Source organism: Engystomops pustulosus, chromosome 6 (assembly GCF_040894005.1).
Source record: "Engystomops pustulosus chromosome 6, aEngPut4.maternal, whole genome shotgun sequence".
NCBI classification, from domain to species: Eukaryota; Metazoa; Chordata; class Amphibia; order Anura; family Leptodactylidae; genus Engystomops; species Engystomops pustulosus.
The window spans coordinates 167,326,044-167,348,892 of record NC_092416.1 but is presented as its reverse complement, the minus strand read 5'-3'; the positions used below and the strand labels follow the sequence as shown (position 1 = coordinate 167,348,892).

At 43.8% G+C, this 22,849-nt stretch overlaps 1 protein-coding gene across 3 annotated transcripts; it reads left to right on the top strand.

Annotated features, from left to right (window-relative positions):
- The first annotated feature begins 2,978 nt into the window (after positions 1-2,978).
- On the top strand, positions 2,979-14,181 carry LOC140064932 (uncharacterized). 3 transcript variants are annotated; one of them, XR_011847831.1, is made up of 7 exons: positions 2,980-3,159; positions 4,965-5,063; positions 5,406-5,527; positions 7,235-7,608; positions 7,728-8,067; positions 11,575-11,650; positions 13,098-14,181. XR_011847831.1 is itself a non-coding variant. In XM_072112276.1 (5 exons), exons 2-5 carry the CDS (start codon positions 5,008-5,010, stop codon positions 7,848-7,850), a joined length of 675 nt encoding a protein of 224 aa, XP_071968377.1. In that variant the 5' UTR covers positions 2,979-3,159; positions 4,968-5,007; the 3' UTR covers positions 7,851-11,517. The 3 variants fall into 3 exon arrangements, 2 of the variants coding, with proteins under 2 accessions (XP_071968377.1, XP_071968376.1); XM_072112276.1 differs by lacking the exons at positions 11,575-11,650; positions 13,098-14,181 and having other exon boundaries at positions 2,979-3,159; positions 4,968-5,063; positions 7,728-11,517; XM_072112275.1 differs by lacking the exons at positions 11,575-11,650; positions 13,098-14,181 and having other exon boundaries at positions 7,728-11,517.
- The last annotated feature ends 8,668 nt before the right edge of the window (positions 14,182-22,849 follow it).

The window sequence follows — 22,849 nt, the reverse complement described above, 5'->3', positions numbered from 1 at the left end:
TAAGTACAGTGTGACATATGGGGAAACTGCAACCAGATGACTGTCCTACTTAAAGGTTCTCAAATATCATATTTCTCTCCAGACGCCATCTTGTTCACAGTAAGCCATCTTATGATTCAGACACCATTTTGTGTAATCTGTTTAGAAATACAGTAGTATTTGTCTCTCTGTGCAGCTCCTTCCTGAAGGTCATGTTTTGACTTATACAATGTTAACACTAAATGTTATTGTGAAGGCTCTTTATATCCCTTGAGAAGCAGTGTATTTTGCACGAAACGAAACCTATAGTTGATTTAGGAAAATAACTTAAGGGGAGGTTCTGGTATATTCAGGCTAAGCTATAGCATTTAAGTATTTCATCACCTTTTCAAGCTCCACTGCAAAGCATTTCTGTTTTCTATAAACTCACGCAGCTGGAATAAAGTATGAGGAGTGCAGTTTATGACTTGGTGTGTGTGTCTTTCTGTTATACTCAGTCATCCCGGTACCGGCAGCCATTTTAACCCCCCCTGCAATGCTTAATTAGGAGATCACCTTACAACTGTAGCAGGGTTGTTGGAACCCTGGATAAAAATCTCTAACAAAGGGGTTGTCCGAGAGCTTAAAAAAAGCCCATTGGTGGCCAGGAGGCACCTAGTTAAAAAAAAAAAAAAACATTTACTTAGCTGACGGTCCCGCTCAGCATCCCGGGCTGTGAATTCTCCGATCTGTGCCCCATGTGAACAAACAGGGGAACGGAGCCACGCTGTGTTCAGCTTCCTTCCTGCCACGACCACTCGTCCCGCAGGATACAGTGCTGGAAATCGGGTGGGCTTTGGCCGGAAGCTGAACGCAACGCGGCTTCCATGCCCGTTTGTTTACGTGGGCACAGACCGGAGAGACGGCAGCGCAGGACGCCAGGAGGGACCGCGGCGGTAAATGTTATTTTTTTCTACACAGCCACCAATTGGGTTTTTTTTGCTCTCGGACAACCCTTTAACCCGTTCACGCGCTGAGCCCTCTCCATAGCCGCTAAGTCTTTGCTGCATATTGCAGCAAAGGCTTACTGGTAACACCTGCGATTGGTGCCAGCACCGGCGGCTTCAAAAAGATGGCGGCGCATGGGTGCCGCCATCTTTTCGAGGATCGCCACCCGAAGCTATTTCAGGTTAACCCATGCATTACAATGTGCTATCAGCACATTGTAATGCATGAGGAGTAAAATCCCCATATACTGCCATACTCTAGTATGGCAGTATATGATAGGATCGTACAGACAACCTAGGGAGTCTGAAAAATAGTAAAAAAAAAAAAAAAAAGTTTTAAAAAAATTATAATAAAAAAACCCTAAAAACTCAAATCACCCCCCTTTCCCTAGAACTGATATAAATATAAATAAACAGTAAAAATCATAAACACATTAGGTATCGCCGCGTCCGAAAATGCCCGATCAAAATATGATAACGTTTTTTCACTGCGTTTAATCCCGCAACGGAAAATTGCGCCCAAAGTCGAAAATGGCACTTTTTTGTCATTTTAAAAAAAATTAAGAATTCTATAAAAAGTTATCACAAGGTCGTACAGTCCTAAAATTATGTAACATTGTAAACGTCATCAAAATCCACAAAAAATGACACCACCCACAGCTCTGTACACCAAAGTATAAAAAAGTTATTAGCGCCAGAAGATGGCAAAATCCCCCCCAAAATTTTTGTACAGGTTTTAATTTTTTTAAATGTATGAAAACATAAAACATATACAAATTTGGTATCCCCGTAATCGTACCGACCCAAAGAATAAAGTAGACATGTCATTTGAGGTGCACAGTGAAATCGGTAAGATCCAAGCCCACAAGAAAACGGCACAAAAGCGTTTTTTTACCAATTTCACTGCATTTGGAATTTTTTTCCTGCTTCCCAGTACACGGCATGGAATAATAAATCGCATCTCTATGAAGTGCAATTTGTTACACAGCTCTGGACATGGAAAAATAAAAAAGTTATGGATTTTTGATCATTGGGAGTGAAAAATGAAAAAACAAAAAAGGGTCAGGTCCTGAAAGGGTTAATTCCTTATATATCAACATCACAAAATCAACTTAAAAATACCTATTGACAACTATTTTCTATTGCTTCCACTTGTAGTGAATGTTAAAGGGCACCTACCACCACAAATCTACCTATAAAGGTAGATTGGGTGGTAGGTGGATCAACGGGACGTGAGGATAGCCCTTTTAAGGGCTAATCCTCACGTCCCCACACTTTTTTGATAACTTTTATTAGAAATATATTCAAATTTACTTATGCGGCTACTGGGGCGTGGAGTAGCCGCATCTGAGGTTACACGAGGCGGCTACTCCACGCCCCGGTAGCCTCTTTTCCGCTCCCACTCACCCATTCTCGGCGCGCAGCGCCGCGCCCGGCGATCCTGCTGTCTGCGCATGCGTAGCTGCGCGCCGAAGATGGGTGAGTAGGAGAAAAGAGGCTACCGGGGCGTGGAGTAGCCGCCTCATGTAACCTCAGATGCGGCTACTCCACGCCCCAGTAGCTGCATAAGTAAATTTGAATATATGTCTAATAAAAGTTATCAAAAAAGTGTGGGGACGTGAGGATTAGCCCTTAAAAGAGCTATCCTCACGTCCCATTGATCCACCTACCACCCAATCTACCTTTATAGGTAGATTTGTGGTGGTAGGTTCCCTTTAAGCAGGTTCTCAAACGTATTTTTTTTACCTCACAATCTCTGTATGAACTATGACATAGAAACCACATTGAGCCTCTACATGGCTGGGACAGCCTTCAGATACATGAGCGTTTGTCTGACATGTCGGACAGCTGTGCGGTTTCTCCTCAGTGTGGTACATGAGGTAACAGATGAGGCGCAGCCCGCGCTCTGTCAGTCAGTAATGGCGCCTCCTCTTTCCCGCCCTTTTCTGCCGCGTCATTTCTAGTAAGTGAAACTCTGTGAGGAGACGTTACCGGGCGGGGCGGGGTCATGTGACCTCCCAGGCGCCATCTTAGCACAAGTAGTCATATTATTCTCAGCTATCGGAGGGGACGGTAGCGGCGTTAGACTTGTATACATAGAGATATACTTGGCTGCTTCTTCCAGGTATATCCTTATGTATACACGTCTAATTGTCTCCCACCACACAAGCAGCTAGGACCCTCAGTACACGAGGTAAGTCGCGCTGTTATTTTACTTTTCTCGGTTTCTAAGATGGCGGCGGAGCCTTATACTCAGACAGCGGGAGGTATCGGGAGATTGGGGGTATTATGTTTCGGGGGGTATGAGGTGACTGTTGTGGAGTGACATTTTCTTTGGGTGATTTAGGGTTAAAAGTATAGACCCTCTGGCGCCTACTAGTGGACAGGTTGGGTATTACTATGTCCATAATAACATTTATTAGTATAATGATGGGAGTGTTGAGAGTTTTAATGCTATTTTATTTGAAAATAAAAATATAAATCTTGCATTTCTTTAGATGTTGGAGCTTAATTTCAAATTTCGCCTATTGCTACAATTGGGTCTTTAAAAAATGTTTTAAAAAGTATCCTGCGTTCGTGGGGAACTTACTTTAAAGATTGAAATCCTCTTCTGGGAACCTTTTCAGGGTGGGATTCCTTATACCCAACCATATGTTTGTCACATGGTTCCCTTTAAGACTTGGCTCCTTGCCACGCTGGCTACTGATTGCAGTGTCACGCTGACTCTATGTATTCGTGTTCTGATCCACGAGTTCTAAGCCTTTCAGAACCTGTGGACTTCAGGTGACTGTCGCTGTGGCCACTTGCTTGTTGTATGGACTTTTAGTTGTCCCGTAGCCTGGTAGTCCTAATCTGCGGCCATGGCTACACATAACTATAGGCTGTACCATCTGAAAGTCCGTTCTGATCTGTCACATGAAATAACCCGGTGTCAACAAAGTTTCCATGAATCACGCATACGTTTTAAAGCGCGTTCTCTGACGTGGTTATGTTACTGGTAACAGAAGGGGGTTTTTAGGTAAAATCATGTTTATCATTTTATCCATTGAATTAAAAAAAGGTTTGGTGAACCAGCATTTAAAAAAAAAAAACCTTGATAATTATTTTAACTGCCAAAAATCCTACGTTCTTAAGCTACATTCACAAGGGCGCTGGAAAGGAGGCGGGGTGACCCCTCTCCATAGCGATGTATGCTGAACTGCCGTACAAACAGGGAAAGATAGGACATGTCCTTTCTTTTCCCCGTGTAATAATAATTCCTTTGTTTTTATATAGCACCTACAGATTACTTAGCGCTGCGCAGAGTTTGTCAAATTGGTCCCTGTCCCCAGTGGGGCTCACAATGTACGGAGCAGTACAGTGCCACACATGTGGGGCTCCGTCTGTGGGCACATATATATGGCCGCAGGCTTGTGTGGATGTAAGTGAAACAATTTTGTAGCTAAAAGAAGTTTTCAATCAGTTATTAGAGCTCTATAGGAGCCTGTCACTGGATGAATATGTGCAAATGTGCTGACAGGTTCCCTTTAAATAGCTCTTCTCCTGACTATGGGTAGTGTGCCCAATTCATTGCTATACAGCTGAGCTTCAATACTGCCACTAACCATGGACAGATGTGGTGCTGGAAGAAAGCAGACAGGTTTTTTTTTGTTTTTTTTTTTTAACCTCCTGTCAATGCCTTTCAAAGGGGACGTACTAATTATGAGTTATCCCTGATCCACAGGATGGAGGTCACAAAAGTGGGACCCCCAGCAATCTGGAGAATGATTCCTATCCTTGCTAATGTTTGGAGCAGAGGGGCTCGTAGTAGTCCTACCACAAGGATCGGACCCTTCATGAGAATCGGAGAGGTCCCAGCAATCGGACCCTCGCCAATCTGCTTGTTATCCCCTATATACTGTGGACAGGGAATAACCGTAATAGCGGAGGTCCAGCCCCTTTAAATCAGTCCATTCTCTTGTTAGAGTAAAACTAATGTGTGTCTTGTGTGTTTAACAGCAGTGAGCTGAACATATTGCTTGGCTGTATAAATCTGAAGACAATGCCTGCCTCTCACATGATAGACAACTCTTCCTCCTTCTCTTCCCAATGGAACAAGTAAGTGCAAGCAGAATGGATATGTGATGTGTGAATTTTTTTTTTTTTTTTTTGTTTATAATTATATTGGAGAAAAAGAGAGTAAAATAACAATGTGTGTGTGTGAATTAGCACCTGTGGGTGAGACCTTCAATGTGAGCTTTCCCTGGGCATACAGCAAGTAAAAAGTTAAATTCCACCCCATATTGCTGTATATCTAGTGTAAAGACTTTCCCGACATTTAAATTGGTAGAGAAGCGTTGGGAAATGTGAGCTCTTAAGTATCGTACAGTTATCGCTGTTTTTTGTGAGTGCAAACAACTCTCTGTATGTTAATAGTTACATATCTTTACTTTTCAATAGGAAAAATAACTTTCACAAGCAAAATGGAAAAGTGATCTGTGATTTGGAAATTTCTGCATATGTTGAGGAGTTGTGCTCCAAAGAAAGCTTATCAGGACTCGTTCAGGATCTGGAGAAGAAACGTAAGTCATGTTTGTCTTGTTATTTAGTGTTTGCTAACTGCATGGTAAATGAAATCTACTACTGGGATGAAGGATTGTAATACAATCAGACTTGCATGCCTGTGTGTGCCCCCTCTGTCCGGATCCGCTCTTCTTTTAGCTCCTTATGCCCTCATTTAAAAAAAAAAAACAATTAAGATGAGCCTGAGGGGCTCAGACTTTATTACCAGGCTCATTAAAATAATTATCTTTAACCCCTTAAGGATGGAGGGTTTTCCGGCTCATTTCTCGCTTTCCAACTTCAAAAATCCATAACTTTTTCATTTTTCCGTGTACAGACCTGTGTGAGGGCTTATTTTGTGCGTAACAAATTTTACTTTCCCGTAATGTTATTTATTTTAACATGCCGTGTACTGCGAAGCTGAAAAAAAATTCCAAATGTGGAAAAATTGAAAAAAAACCGCACGTGCGTCACGTTCTTGTGGGCTCAGTTTTTACGACTTTCACTCTTCGCTCCAAATAACACGCCTACTTTATTCTTTGGTTCGGTGCGATCGCGGTGATACCAAATTTATATAGGTTTTATTGTGTTTTAATACATTTTCAAAAATTAAACGAATGTGTACAAAAAAGAAAAAATTTTTTGCCATCTTCTGACGCTAATAACTTTTTCATACTTTGGCGCACGGAAATGTGTGAGGGGTCATTTTTTGCGAAATGAGGCGACGTTTTCATTGCTACCATTTTGAGGTCTGTGCGACATTTTGATCATTTTTTTATTTCATTTTTTATGTTATGTAAAAAGGTGTAAAAGTCGCATTTCGGACATTTGGGCGCCATTTCCCGCCTCGGAGGTCACCGCCGGCCGTAACCGTTTTTATATTTTGATCGGGCATTTTGGGACGCGGCGATACCTAATATGTCTGTGATTTTTACTGTTTGTTATGTTTTATATCCGTTCTAGGGAAAGGGGGGTGATTTGAACTTTTAATATTTTATTAATTTTTTTTATTTTTTAAACTTTTTTTTTTCTTTTTTTTTTCACTATTTTTTAGACCATCTAGGGTACAATAACCCTAGATGATCAGATCGCTCCTACCATATACTGCAATACTACAGTATTGCAATATATGGCGTTTTTGCAGGTCTTACATTACAATGAGCCACTGGCTCATTGTAACGAACCTGCATAAACCATGTAGCCTCGTGTCAAGAGAAGACCCGAGGCTACCATGGTAACCGATCGCCGCCCCCCGATGACGTTCGGGGGCGTGGCGATCGAAAAAAAGATGGCGGCGCCCGCGCGCCGCCGTCTTTTAAACGCCGCCCGCGACTTTGCGGGCGGCGTTTAGAGGGTTAATAGCCGCGATCGGTGCAAGCACCGACCGCGGTTATTAGCGGTGGGGGTTTTGTGCAAAATGCAAAAACCCCCACCTCTGTATGAAGAGGACTCAGCCCGTGAGCCCTCTTCATACTTCCCTTATACCTCTGCGCCGTAGAGCTACGGCGCAGAGCGTTAAGGGGTTAAAAACAAGGGCATAAGGAGCGAACAGTAGAGCTGATCCTGCCAGAAGGGGCACACACCAGCATGTAAGTGCTTGGATTACAATCCTCTATCCTTTGCTTAGTCATGACTGGGGGCAGTTATTCTATTTCAGCTCTATAGTCTGTAGTAGGATCAGTCATTTTATAAATAATCTTAAATACTGTATTTTCTTACTATTACAGCAAACAAACTTGAAGTCGTCTCAATATTTGTCCAGAACCACAAGTACAAGTTGTTAAAATGGGAGAAGAACATCTATTACCTGAAAGTGTGTGATCTTAGCGGCACCATCTACATGGGACAGCAATATATGAAAGAACAATGGGAAGAGTTCTATCTCCCCAAAACCACAAGAATGGAAGTCCTCGGCATACTAGAAGACTCTCGGGTCCCGCTGCCCTGTATGCAGTGGGTGGTACTGGTAGGGGAGGACGGCTGTGTCTATGCTTATAGGGAAGAGGAGCTGCAATTGATTGCAAAAAACCTCAGTGAATTTGTAGAAAATGGCAAGAAAAAGGTTTATGCAACATATGACTATCCAGAATTCAGTGATGAGGTAAGATGATTATCTTACTAATTTTTCCTCTAGTTCCTTGTCTAATTGTCTTAGGCCTCTTAGGCCTGATAATCTGTAATGTTGCCCTTGTGTTTAATCATCTTTATTTTAACTTGCAGGATGAAGAAACTCTGCTACAAGATGAAGAGGTGCAGAAGATCAGGCAAAGTACAAGAGATTTTGTGAACAGCAATGCACACGTGTTTGATAATCTCCTGAACTTTCTTTCTTCTAAACAGTAAAGAATTGGGGCAAAACAATATTATAACACTGTTCACGCCTCATTCAGCACTTTGTAACCTCTAAGTAACAGGACTGTACTAGGATCAGTGCGTCGTGGCCCCTGTACACGGCTGATTAGTGGAGGTGCCAGGAGTCGAATCCCTCACAATCTGATACTGATTCCCCGTTTAAAGGCTGCTGTAGTGCTGATGCTTACTCCTTCCTGCAGGACAGAACGTAAGGCTGCGCCTCGCACTACTTTTGAAAGTACTTATTGTTCACAACCAGATATTCTGTTTCAGTAAGAATTTCTGGGTAAATTCATCCAAGTGGTTGGTCAGAGGGTTTTCCGTGCCAAATTAAAGGGTTGTCCGCATGTTGGAAAACATGGCAGCTGCTTACAAAAAATCACCACCACCCCTGGCCATGGGGTGTGTCTGTATCGCAGCTCGGTTATGTAGAGGTGTGGAGCTGTATTTGTAGGAAAGAAACCATGTCTTTCAATCTGTAGACAACCCATTTAATGACTAACATACCAGTGGTTCATTAATATGTTTGGCCTCAAAAACCCCTTTAATTTGCTCTTTTCTCCACTTTGATCTCCTGATGGTGTATATTTGTCCTGCTACAGATTAAGAAGCATTGTAGCAGGACAAATATACACCATCGTGAGATGGCAGTGGGCCAGAGAGCAGATCGTCCTGAGCAGGTGACGCCTGCTGGTGACTGTCATTATACAGCTACTTCATTTGGGGTATTTAGTTGTTCTGCAGAGCTCATCTACACCAGGGCTTCACCATATGATGGTGAATGTGGTCACACAGAACCAACAAGTCTGCATTTCGGTCAGTGTCATGTTGCACTGGATTGTGGGTGACCATCGTGTGTCACGTGATCACTATTTTCTATCTAAGCCCTAGCTGTAAGGTGAGTGGAGCAGGATATGATACCTTCAAATTCACCAACCATTTACTGGTTGCTCTGCAAAAGATTAGTAATACAGAATGGTCGTGGTCTTTCTGTGTGAGGAAGTTTTATTAGGTTTGGATAAGAAAATTAATTTAAAAAAAAACATAGGGCAGCTGCACAGCGGCGAGCTCACTGTGTGACCCTGTCTGTGTGTGGCCTGAATTTATTGATCTGAACACTACTACCCGGAGCAAAATTGAGGCGCAGGCCAGGAAATCCTGCAGACACAGACAGAAGTTGATGCAGTGAACTTGTCGCGTTATCATGGCTGTCACCACACAAGGTATGGCTATTACTGCTGCACGTTTCACCTGTGGACTTTAAGTGATTGTGGTGGAAAACATTGTTGACTGTCTACGCGTTTTAGTGTGTCTACAGCTACCTTCACACGGCAGTATGCGGGTCAGTGTTTTTCCTTCATATTTGTATACTTATGACGTGAATGAAAAAGATTTGTTCATCTTCTGCATATGGGATCCAGTTTTGGGTTTTCTGTTGCAAATTGCTGACCAGAATACTGCCCTGTGCAACTGGACCAAGTCCAGCTTTTGGTTTTGTTTTTTTAAGGGGGTTGTCGGTGCTTTTCACAAGTTGAGAAAACTCCTTTTGAATGGAAATCTGCTATCTGGGACCTACTTGCTGAAGTAGGTCCATTGATGGATGCCTCATGGCACGGTCATCCATAAAGTTTTCTTGGGGCGTACAGTAGCTTCTGCACGTTTTGGGGGCTTATGCTGTTCCATGCAAGGGACCATGCCCATGGATTTACAATTGACTCGGACTTGCAAGGTGACGTCTTTGCATGGGCACTGAGGACATGGAATACACACTGGTAGACTCTGTAACATATTAGCATTTTAATAAAATAACATTTTTATGTGCACAGTCTACATACCAGGACATAAAAGCAACTTATAGATGACACTGCCATGTGGAAGTAGGTTCCAGACAGTAGATTTCATTTAAAGGGCATCTACCACTAGGATGAAGGATTGTATGCAAATGAGCCTGAGAGGCTCCATTAAGGGTGCGGTCACACGTTGCGTTTACTGCATGCGTTTAAAAACGCATTGCTACAGCTGAAGGGAGATTTGCCCAATTAAACAGCTGTTTAATTGTTTACCGTGATGTTAACGCATGCGTTAATAATACATTAACACTTGCGTTAACAGCTGTTTAATTAGTCAAATCTCCCTTTAGCTGTAGCAATGCGTTTTAAACGCATGCAGTAAACGCGACGTGTGACCGCACCCTAACATCTACGGAACCTGAAGCCCCTCAGGCTCATTTGCATACATTCTTTCATCCTGGTGGTTGATTCCCTTTAAAAGGAATGTCAGTAAGATTCAATCCCCCATAATAAGTATGTGCCCTAAATGACATAACTTTGGGGGGTTGAATTTTATGGACAATTTTCCTTATGAGGCTTTAAGAAAAACTGTCAACATCGGTAACATGTAAGCTTATGATTTACCCAATGTGTCCAGGAACTCTGTAGCGTTTAGTGGCGAGTTCAGATTGAACTTATGGCAAGTGATCGGATGGTGACTTGCAGGGAGTGCAGGAATCTTCAGACATCGCGATGCCCTATTCACTGCTTTACTGTTTTATCTGTTATACAGAAAATACATTGTACTTTCAGCAATTTTTAAAGCAGTTCCAGGGAGAATTGCTCTTTTAAAATAAAATAAAAATTAACTGCTGCCCTATTGGTATCACTAATGCACTCTGCATAGCTGTAGGTGTTTACTGGATTCAGGTGATTCTGAATCTCCCAATGTTGGATATTTGCTCTGTTTAGCACAAGGGCTGTATATATATAGTTGGATATAATAAGCGCACGTCTAGTATTGCTTTGCGTGTACACAGTTACTCCATTGACATTAATGTCTGTCATGTGCAGGGGCAGAGGATAGGAATTGTTCCTAGACTAGACCCAGTGTTGCTCGCCCCTAACCAGGATTTATCCGTGCGAGTCGTGTAGAGAGGAGCGTGGACACTAAGAAAACCCAGGTGAACACTGCACATGTCTCGTCTTCAAAATGTGATTCATAAAGAAAAAACTAAAAGCACTTTCAGGGGACATTTCACTAGTTGTATAGATTATTGCTGTGGGTAACACCTTGAGTTTTTCAGTACAGAGTTAGAGAGACTCGTTTCTATGTGCAGACGCCATAGAAATGTCACTAACCCAGAGCTGGTCAGAGAAAGTCCTCGTGGGGGAATTGTCACATTCATGATCTCAACAAAGTGATCTGCTGTTATATACAGGGGATAATCTGTAGTCACTATAACTTGTGCTCCCATTACATGTTCAGCTCATATTCCCCTAAAACTGGAGTCTCACCTCTATGTAAATGTGTATAGTGTCTGTATGTAACTGAATTTACACTGCGGCTCTGTACTTGCCAAGTTATCTTGATATGTCAAAACCCTGTAGATGACAGATGTGTAATAGCGAGGGAGAGATTTCTATTCGAAGACTTATTGATTTAATGCTCACAAAAGAAATTAAAGTTTTTTTTTTTTTTTTTTTCTTCCCCTCTGATCGTTAGGCTGGTTCCACACTGCCATACAGCCTTTTCTTTGAGTTGGTGGATGTATAATTCAGTATTCTGTATATTTTAAGTTTGTTCTGAACTAATTTTGTTTTTGAGGTTCAAAAATATATTTTTATATAAAAATGTAAAGGATTGCTTAATAAATTGTTCAAACAGATGTGGGTTTTGATTTTTTTTTGTGTGTTTTTAACCCATCTCTGTTCTTAAACCTAAGGAGTATGTATACTTTGTCCTCACATGCCCTGATATGGGAAAATCCAGATTGGAACACAGAACAGCATATAGCACAGGTAAGAAGACTCCACTAGAATATAAAAGCTCTTCAGGCCCATTCACACGCCCGTCTGTGGGGATGTATATGGGGCCACAAACTTGCAGCTGCATATACGTCCCCATAGACTGCAATGGCGGCGCGGCTGCGGTACAGTGCCACACATGTGGCACCATTACTCGCTGTACACCGGGAAACAATAGAGCATGCTCTCTCTCTTCCCGAGTGTGCGGCTGTGTGCCGCTGTTCTCTATGGAGGGGTCACCTCCTCTCCAGCATGTAAATGTACCCTTAAAGGAAATCTACTTCAAAATCCAGCATGATACACCAGGGGCACTGTGACACTGGTAAAATTCTTATATTTGTTATCCATGGCCTCTTTCCGTCTAAAATCAACTTTTAAAATTATGCTAATGAGAGGATCTGGTGGGTGCTTCCTTAGCTCCTCAGTGCTGTAGCGTCACAAGCTGTTACAATGAGCAGAACATGTCTTCCCTCCCTTTAACTGTGTAATCTAGCAGGGGTAGAGGAAACTTGCTATGCTCATTGTAACAATTATCACAAAAAGACATCACTGATGGGTTCTGTAAACACCCCCCAGAGCCCTTTAGGCTCATTAGCATAATTATAAATTGATTTTAGAAGGAAAGAGGCTAAGAATATATAACAATATATTACCACATTTTCTGCTTCATCTGTGGCCCAATAACATGACAATTTTAGTTGGGATTATTAGAGATATTGTTACAGTACATTTATAGTCATATCTGCAGGCAATGGAGAGCGAGCAGGAGAATGTGAGAATTATTATTATCCAACAAAAACCATTTCCTAATCTCTCAATGGGATGAAATGTTGTAAATGCAGCAGTGGGAAATGTTTAGGAGTCGACAATCTGTCACCAAGCTGTACACGAACCACAAAACTGCTTCAAAGTCAGGGGAGCACTTTTACACCATCTTGTAGAAAGACCCCTATGATGGCATACATGCTGCTGCAGACCAGCCTCAAAGGGGTTGCCCTACTTTAGACCCTTATCCCCCTATACACAAAATACTACTGGTACAGCTCATATATAATTTGTCATAGCAGTGATGTCTTCCAGAAGGGTAGTGCTAAGAGTAATGGAGAAAATATTGTTCAGGGATGGATTGAGGCGCATGACTGCTCATTGGTGACCTGCCTTCTCATAGACTGGAAATGTGTGTATGTATATATAGATATATCTATATATCTATATCACACATCTCATTCATGGAGGCAACGCAAAAAAACTTGTATTGCTGTTTCTCACATCCTAGCGCCACGTACTGCAGGACACATTGAGGACTAGTACAGTCCATACCATTTCCAGTTGGAGTAAGTTTTGGCGCTGCATAGTTTATAGGATATAATTTTATGGCTTATACTTGTGTAACATTTCTCCGTTAGTCAGACATCATCTCTGTTTTTATATGTATTTGCAGGTGAGAAGGAGAGGAGAAAAAAAAAATGCTGCATAGAAGTCAAAGTGAACCTGGTAATAGAAATCATGACTTTTTATTAGGGCAGTTTTACATGGCAGGGTACAGTACACGAAATGTAATCCCTACGCATGGCCTTCACCCTGACGGAGCTTCACTTGTTCACATCTGTCTATAAAAAGTCTCTTAGATAATGATCAACGTGTGGGGCGGAGTTGTCTTACTACATGTGAACTGCCTTCTCTAGTGTGTTTTTTGCAGCAAAACGATCTTGAATAGAATGGAGTTTTGGTCTGGGTTAACACTTTATATTTAAAATTTATTGTTAATAAATGGAGCAGGAAAAAGTTTTCTGAAAAGTTTTTACAAATTTGGCAGAGTCTGATCTTTTCACATAAAGAGCTGCACTCAATTCTGGTCGTTTTGAGGGACACATTGTAGCACATTTACTTACACATCCGCTGGGGTTAACAGAAAGTGCATTGTCAGTGCTGCGATTCACTAACACCGTGCGCCCGATATCCTGCATGTGTCTCTTCCCCGCTCAGGTCCGACAGAGATCACCTTCTTCTTCCCGGTGTATGTAAGTGCTTGGGCTTGTGACACAATTTGAAAGTTAAAATCCCACGCTCAGTCTTACGGCCGTCAGATGGTCTGACCAATTAAGATGAGATCTGTCGCATGGAAGCCAGGGGCAGCTGCGCCACAAATCAGATCGCGTGCAACACAATCCCAGCGCAGACACTTCTTAAATACCTGTGCAAGCCGTGTAATCCCCGAAAAAGTTGCACAGTCCAACGAAACTGAGCAGTGTGACCCTAAGTAAATGAGCCCCAATGTCCTTCATTGAACTTCTAAAACAACATTCAGTAGCCAGCGAACACTCTTCTGTGCAATGGGAAAACTACACCTCACAAAATGTAAGTCGCAAAGGCTAGATGTGTGCACACCCCAAAATATTTGAGCTTCTATGACGTAATTTATGCTCTACTTATTGGGGCCCATGTGCTGGGCGAAAGAGTAGCATTGCTTATGAACATTAGGTCATTTTGTAAAATTTGAATTCAATAAAGGATTTTACAGTTTTCCCTGTGTCCTTGTGCCTTTATACCTCTTGTCTAGTTCAGAGCATGTCCGTGTTTTGCTATCCGTGAGAAAATAGAATATTAACAATACTACCAGCGCAAGTAAATGTGATCGTTCATGAAATCCTAGTTCTGAACACAACGGTCTAAGGCCAGGGTCACACATTCCGCTATCGCTGCGTTCATAACGTGACACTAGCGCACAGGAGGTCCCGGTATCTTGTATTGTTTAAATGCAAGCCACCATGGCTTGGTTACTGATAGCATATCTGTTTCCAGGGAAATGCATGCAATTGGGCAGAGGCCCGCCCCCTGTGCTCTAGCGTCGCTTTATAAACGAAACGCTAGCGGAACGTGTGACCCTGGCCTTGGGTTACCCTCACACAGCTGTTTGTTTTGGATTTGTACCAGCCATTGTTTCTAGCAATTGTTCCCAGTCCCTTCCATGGGCTCATCCATGGTTTCCCCAGGCCTGTGTTGAAAAACTCACTCCTGTTTGAGTTTGTTATGCCAGAAACTGACCACATTTCCATTGTTTATGGCCCATGTGAGGGTAGCTTAATAATTAGTTTCTCTGGACCTGTATCTAATCCCTTTACACACCATGACAGACTCCAATGTTGTGGTGCTGCAGGGGATGTATGGAGAGAGCTCAAGGGCTGTATGTGTTTGAGCCACAGTGGACTTAATGGGAGATGGCCATGGAGGACACCATTGCTTAAAACTAATCAAAAATGGAGTTTACAAAACTACATGTAGCTTCTGGGAGAATGGGCAGATGAGACTAAAATCAAACTTTTTGGCAACGCACATCAGCTCTGTGCTCAAAGATGGAAAAATGAAGCATTTCATGAAAAGAAGAGCACTGTCCTTACTGTGACACATGGAGACGGCTATGATATGTTCTGGAAAGGTTTTTCTGCAACTGACACGGGGTGTATTAAATCTGTGCAGGTTGCAATGAAATCTTAAGACTATCAGGGGATTCAGAAAGCTTGGTTTCCATCGTAGGTCTTGAAACAGGATAATGACCCAAAACACACAGCTAAAAACACACAAGAATGGCCAAGAGGAAAACTTTGGGATTATTCTGAAGTGGTTTCTATGAGCCCGGACTTGTATCCTATTGAGCATCTTTGGAAGAGGATGAAACATGGCGTCTGGAAAAGGCCAAACCCCAGACAACTGGAGCAGTTACCTCATGAGGAGTGTCCCAAAATACCTGCTGAGAGGTTCAGAAGTCTCATGGACAATTACAGAAATCATGTGATCGCGGCGATCAAAGCGTTGTGCAACAAAATAATAAGTTGAGGGAACCATCATTTCTGTCCAGGCCCGTTTCATGAGTTGAAAATGTCAGGAGGTTTTAATTTTTGTAAATGTATGAAAACTTTATAAAACCTATATGAATTTGGTATCCCCGGTGATCGCACCGACCCAAAGAATAAAGTAGACCTGTCATTTGGGGCGTACAATGAAATCCGTAAAAATCCAAGCCCACAAGAAAACGGCGCAAAAGTGTTTTTTCAGCGGTGGGATAAATACCATCACTATGAAGTGCAATTTGTTACGTAGAAAACAAGCCGCCGCAGAGCTCTGTACTTGGAAAAATAAAAAGTTATAGATTTTGAAGGTGGGGAGTGAAAAATGAAAACTAAAACGAAAAGGCTGTGTTGGGAAGGGGTTAAACTTTATTAATTTTTGCCTTTCAAGTTATTTCTGTGAGCATTGTGAGTTTTTCTTTCATTAAATGAGGGGCGACTAACAATTTTGTATATATAGAATTCGTGTCATCTGAGAGAGAGCGATAAAATTCTGCTCAGTAACTATTCCAATATGAAGTAGAGAGATAAACCAAAGAGAGGAAAAAAAAAAAACCGAAAACCTGAAATATAAGAATGAAGCGCATGGAAAATTCTTGTTCAGGGTGGAGGGTCGCCTCAAGGTGTTTCATAAAGTTTCTCCTTTAAAAGAAACATGGCAAACAGTATATGAAATATGATAGCACTGCAAATAGCTGAATACCACAGTGATGTTTCAGGAAAACAATCTAGCGTTACCGTCGTCCCATTGTGTCCGGGTCTTCTCACATTTCTCTGTAGTCTGGTGAAGCAGAGCAGTAATATATACCATGGATCTAAGATCTCTGAGGCGCGTGTGTAGATCTTGTAGTCAAGGTGGAACAGAACGCATCCAATGTAAAGATATCAAACACTAGGAACAACCTGGCACTCGGATCCTAAAAGAAACTAGGATATAGATTAAGAAGAAGTATTTCCGGGTCCAAAGGGACTTGCACATTAAGTACATTGTATGTAAGTCGGAATTGTATATTTTATAATTATAGCTCCAGACAAAATTTTTTTGGTTTATGTGACAATTGGATTTAAAAAATGTTGGGTTGTCATAAGAACCAGGATTAACGATAAAACTTAATTGCAGACGCCTTTTATAGCTGATTATTGTAGCCTAAGGCTAAATTTAAAGTACAGTAAGTTACGAACATCCAGAGGTCCGTTTGTAACTAGGGGCCATCTGTAAGTCGAGTGTTCTTAAGCAGGGGACCGCCTGTATTTCATTTGGTGTGTATTGTGCAATAATAAACTCTTTCCATTTTTTGAAAAACTTCTCTGTGTCTTTCTCTTTATGTCATTCAGTTTCTATTCTAACATATCTCAGCAGTTGTTTTAGTGTGGTGAGTACCTTAATATCCCCGGGACTGTGGGTTCTATCCAGTGTCTTAGAATACATGTCTTTGCTACTAGAAGAGTTATGTGTATTGCTTTCTTGTCACTTATACTTGTTTCTCCCGGTTCTTCTCTTCTTCATTGCCATTGGCGTCATAGGTAACTCCTTTTGCCAAACAGACTTCACCATTTTGCATACCGCCTTCCAATAAGGAGCAATGTGCGGGCAGTCACAAATGGCATGATATAAAGGCTAATTCTTCCTCCTCCAGTTCTCTCTCCCACCCCTTAAAACAAGTTTTCCTCCGTTTACATAACATTTTTTCTCTTATTCTAGCATGTATGTTGGGTAACGGGGCACATTTGTCACGTGTCGCTTCCACGCTCAGGTCCGCCGGAGTTCACCATCTTCTTCTTGGTGCATGTAAGTGCATTGTCTTGTGACACAATTTTTATCTTAAATCCCGTGCTCAGACCGAATCAGTCGGATCATCCGATGGCCACGCCCCGAAATCTGTAGCTGCGCCACAATCCGATCACGTGCGACCAATCCCCTGCTAAATCCCTGTCTCAGCGGCGCAAATCCCGAATACCATGAACAGTCTGACGGAAATGCGATTCATGAACCCTTAGTAAATAAGCCCTAATAAGTCCTTTCTATGCTCCACCGCAACCAGTACATCAAAAGCCTCCGATTTTTTCCATAGCTGCAAAGTTATGCACCCTAGCATTAATCACACTCCCTATTTGGCAGTATTGCAAATACTGAGGGGCTCCCATTGTGTATTTGTCACTAAACTCCTCCCAAGTGAGCCACCTAATCTCATGGAGCATATGATGAAGGTTGCTTGTACAGTTTGTTTACCCTAGCTTGTGGAAACAGCGGGTTGTCTTCAAGAGGTACATATTTAGATAGACTGAAGGGTAATCCATATAGTTTGCTTATAGATTTCCAGGCCCCTATAGTTTCCTTTTAGTAGGTAGCTACTTTTAACATGGGCAGGTAATTCTGACCATTTTAAATGAAGCAGAGCTCCTCGTTGTGTTTCCCCCGCTAACTCTTCTTCTAACTCCACATTTGAGCGTCTATCCGTTTTGTGTATCCAGTCCCTTACATTTCTAAATTGGGCCACCAGATTATAGCAGCTCAATAGAGGCATTTGTATCCCCCCCATCCCACTTCGGCATGGCTAATTTATTATATGCAATCCTAGGCCTTTTACCCAACCATAGAAACTGGACTACTGGATCGTTACTTAGTTTTAATCCAAAGTAAGTGATCTGTGAATGTGTCTATTTTACCCCCGGTACCACTCCTCGCCTTCTCTTATCCCTGGTCTGCTTATTCCCAATGGCATTTACTGGCTCTTGTCTAAATTAATCTTGTATCCTGAAAATGACCCAAATTCCTTCAAAATGGCCAACACCTTTTCCAAGTTGGTTTTTGGGTCTTACATAAATAGGAACATGTCATCGGCACAACATGCTAATTTGATTTCCATTTGCCTTACAGCAATACCCTTAAACATATCTGTCTGCAGCAAATGTACTGCTAAAGGCTCCTGCTAGGTCAAACAGCAGGAGTGAGAGTGGGCACCCCTGCCGAGTGCCTTTTTCCAAGTAAATTGTTGGGGGCAGAAAACCAGTGAAATTGATTTTCGGGGCCCACCTACTACTACATAGAAATATTCTGGGATAAGGGAATTTCTAAGCACTAGTGGGGGCAGTGAAATAAAGGATACTTAGCCCTTTCTCCCTCCCTCTCTACTGGTACTCGGTGTATGTACAGGGGCTGCAGTGGTGACTTTATCTCAGGGCATTGATGTTAGGAATGGTATAAGAGTTACCTGCTGGCTGGGCTGTGGTTAGGGATGTAAGTGTTCGCAATGCTGAAACCTTTACAAGAACTGATGACAATAACCTTACTCTGGCGTTTACAGTACATAAGCTGAGAGCTTTCTCACGCTAGAAGGTTACTCATTGAATACAATACAGATCAGACGCAGGAAGAAGTAGCATCTAACACCTCACAGGTGACAAGTCTTCTCCTTCACGTCCAGATCTCCTTCATCTCCTTCGTCAAATCAGGTTGCAGAATTTTCCAGCACATACATCCCCCTCACTGCACCCCTAAAAATACCACAGTTACTTAGAGTATGATGTCACCTGGATAACACAATGGGGCTCCTTTACTAAGGGTCGGCGGCCTGCACCGGACGATTTCCAATGTGCGCCGCATTTAGAAAGGGATTTTGGCGCACACGGTCGCATTTTGGCGCTTCGGCGCCGGCTTTAACGTGACACAAATCGAGGGGGCGGGCCATCTGCATATCCGACGGATTCTAACACGCGCAGGGTTTAACAAAGCAATTTGTATCGCAAGCCATGCACTCACATACAACGGGAAGAAGAAGGTGAACTCCGGTGGACCTGAGTGGGGAAGCAACACATGCAGGATATCGTGCACGATCTTCATGAATTGGGGCAGATGTGGATTCTGGCGGAAAATGCACCTCGGGGATCGCGCAGGGACCAGGTAAGTAAATGTGCCCCAATGTGCCATACTGTGCCACTGCATGGATTGTACATACTGCCCCCATGAATTTTATATAGGGGCACCTCATGATACACACTCCCCCCCTCATGAATTTTACATTGGGCCCCCTCATCATACACACTGGTCCCCCCACCCCAATGAATTTTACATTGGGCCCTCTCATACACACTGCGCCTTTCTTACATAACCGCCCCCAGAAAATTTTACATTGGGACCCCTTATACACACTGCCCCCCTCTAGACTTTAAAAAGGCACACTCATACAAACTGATAGCCACCCCTCCAAATTTTAAATAGGCCCCCTCATATACACGGCCCCTACTCCGGACATTAAATAGGCCCCCTCATACACACTGCCCCTCTCCAGACTGTATATAGATCCCCTCATACACACTGCCTCCCCTCCAGACTGTATATAGATCCCCTCATACACACTGCCCCCCTCCAGACTGTATATAGATCCCCTCATACACACTGCCCCCCTCCAGACTTTATATAGATCCCCTCATACACACTGCCCCCCCTCCAGACTGTATATAGATCCCCTCATACACACTGCCCCCCTCCAGACTGTATATAGATCCCCTCATACACACTGCCCCCCCTCCAGACTATATATAGATCCCCTCATACACACTGCCCCCCCTCCAGACTGTATATAGATCCCCTCATACACACTGCCCCCCTCCAGACTATATATAGATCCCCTCATACACACTGCCCCCCTCCAGACTGTATATAGATCCCCTCATACACACTGCCCCCCCTCCAGACTGTATATAGATCCCCTCATACACACTGCCCCCCTCCAGACTGTATATAGATCCCCTCATACACACTGCCCCCCTCCAGACTGTATATAGATCCCCTCATACACACTGCCCCCTTCCAGACTGTATATAGATCCCCTCATACACACTGCCCCCCCTCCAGACTGTATATAGATCCCCTCATACACACTGCCCCCCCTCCAGACTATATAGAGATCCCCTCATACACACTGCCCCCCCTCCAGACTGTATATAGATCCCCTCATACACACTGCCCCCCTCCAGACTATATATAGATCCCCTCATACACACTGCCCCCCTCCAGACTGTATATAGATCCCCTCATACACACTGCCCCCCTCCAGACTGTATATAGATCCCCTCATACACACTGCCCCCCTCCAGACTGTATATAGATCCCCTCATACACACTGCCCCCTTCCAGACTGTATATAGATCCCCTCATACACACTGCCCCCCTCCAGACTGTATATAGATCCCCTCATACACACTGCCCCCCCTCCAGACTATATATAGATCCCCTCATACACACTGCCCCCCCTCCAGACTGTATATAGATCCCCTCATACACACTGCCCCCCTCCAGACTATATATAGATCCCCTCATACACACTGCCCCCCTCCAGACTGTATATAGATCCCCTCATACACACTGCCCCCCTCCAGACTGTATATAGATCCCCTCATACACACTGCCCCACTCCAGACTGTATATAGATCCCCTCATACACACTGCCCCCCTCCAGACTGTATATAGATCCCCTCATACACACTGCCCCCCCTCCAGACTGTATATAGATCCCCTCATACACACTGCCCCCCTCCAGACTGTATATAGATCCCCTCATACACACTGCCCCCCTCCAGACTGTATATAGATCCCCTCATACACACTGCCCCCCTCCAGACTTTATATAGATCCCCTCATACACACTGCCCCCCTCCAGACTGTATATAGATCCCCTCATACACACTGCCCCCCTCCAGACTGTATATAGATGCCCTCATACACACTGCCCCCCCCTCCAGACTATATATAGATCCCCTCATACACACTGCCCCCCCTCCAGACTGTATATAGATCCCCTCATACACACTGCCCCCTTCCAGACTGTATATAGATCCCCTCATACACACTGCCCCCCCTCCAGACTGTATATAGTCCCCCTCATACACACTGCCCCCCTCCAGACTGTATATAGATCCCCTCATACACACTGCCCCCCTCCAGACTGTATATAGATCCCCTCATACACACTGCCCCCCCTCCAGACTGTATATAGACCCCCTCATAATCACTGCCCCCCCTCCAGACTGTATATAGACCCCCTCATAATCACTGCCCCCCCTCCAGACATTAAATAGTCCCCCTCATACACACTGCCCCCCTCCAGACTGTATATAGATCCCCTCATACACACTGCCCCCCTCCAGACTGTATATAGATCCCCTCATACACACTGCCCCCCTCCAGACTGTATATAGATCCCCTCATACACACTGCCCCCCCTCCAGACTGTATATAGATCCCCTCATACACACTGCCCCCCTCCAGACTGTATATAGATCCCCTCATACACACTGCCCCCCCTCCAGACTGTATATAGATCCCCTCATACACACTGCCCCCCTCCAGACTGTATATAGATCCCCTCATACACACTGCCCCCCCTCCAGACTGTATATAGATCCCCTCATACACACTGCCCCCCTCCAGACTGTATATAGATCCCCTCATACACACTGCCCCCTTCCAGACTGTATATAGATCCCCTCATACACACTGCCCCCCCTCCAGACTGTATATAGATCCCCTCATACACACTGCCCCCCTCCAGACTATATATAGATCCCCTCATACACACTGCCCCCCTCCAGACTTTATATAGATCCCCTCATACACACTGCCCCCCCTCCAGACTGTATATAGATCCCCTCATACACACTGCCCCCCTCCAGACTGTATATAGATCCCCTCATACACACTGCCCCCCTCCAGACTGTATATAGATCCCCTCATACACACTGCCCCCCTCCAGACTATATATAGATCCCCTCATACACACTGCCCCCCTCCAGACTGTATATAGATCCCCTCATACACACTGCCCCCCTCCAGACTGTATATAGATCCCCTCATACACACTGCCCCCCTCCAGACTGTATATAGATCCCCTCATACACACTGCCCCCCTCCAGACTGTATATAGATCCCCTCATACACACTGCCCCCCTCCAGACTGTATATAGATCCCCTCATACACACTGCCCCCCCTCCAGACTGTATATAGATCCCCTCATACACACTGCCCCCCCTCCAGACTGTATATAGATCCCCTCATACACACTGCCCCCCTCCAGACTGTATATAGATCCCCTCATACACACTGCCCCCCCTCCAGACTGTATATAGATCCCCTCATACACACTGCCCCCCTCCAGACTGTATATAGATCCCCTCATACACACTGCCCCCCCTCCAGACTGTATATAGATCCCCTCATACACACTGCCCCCCTCCAGACTGTATATAGATCCCCTCATACACACTGCCCCCTTCCAGACTGTATATAGATCCCCTCATACACACTGCCCCCCCTCCAGACTGTATATAGATCCCCTCATACACACTGCC

Coding starts and splice junctions, on each gene's coding strand:
- LOC140064932 (XM_072112276.1), top strand. CDS start 5,008: ATGCCTGCCTCTCACATGATAGACAACTCTTCCTCCTTCTCTTCCCAA. Junction 5,064..5,405: donor TTCTCTTCCCAATGGAACAA/GTAAGTGCAAGC, acceptor ACTTTTCAATAG/GAAAAATAACTTTCACAAGC. Junction 5,528..7,234: donor TCAGGATCTGGAGAAGAAAC/GTAAGTCATGTT, acceptor TTACTATTACAG/CAAACAAACTTGAAGTCGTC.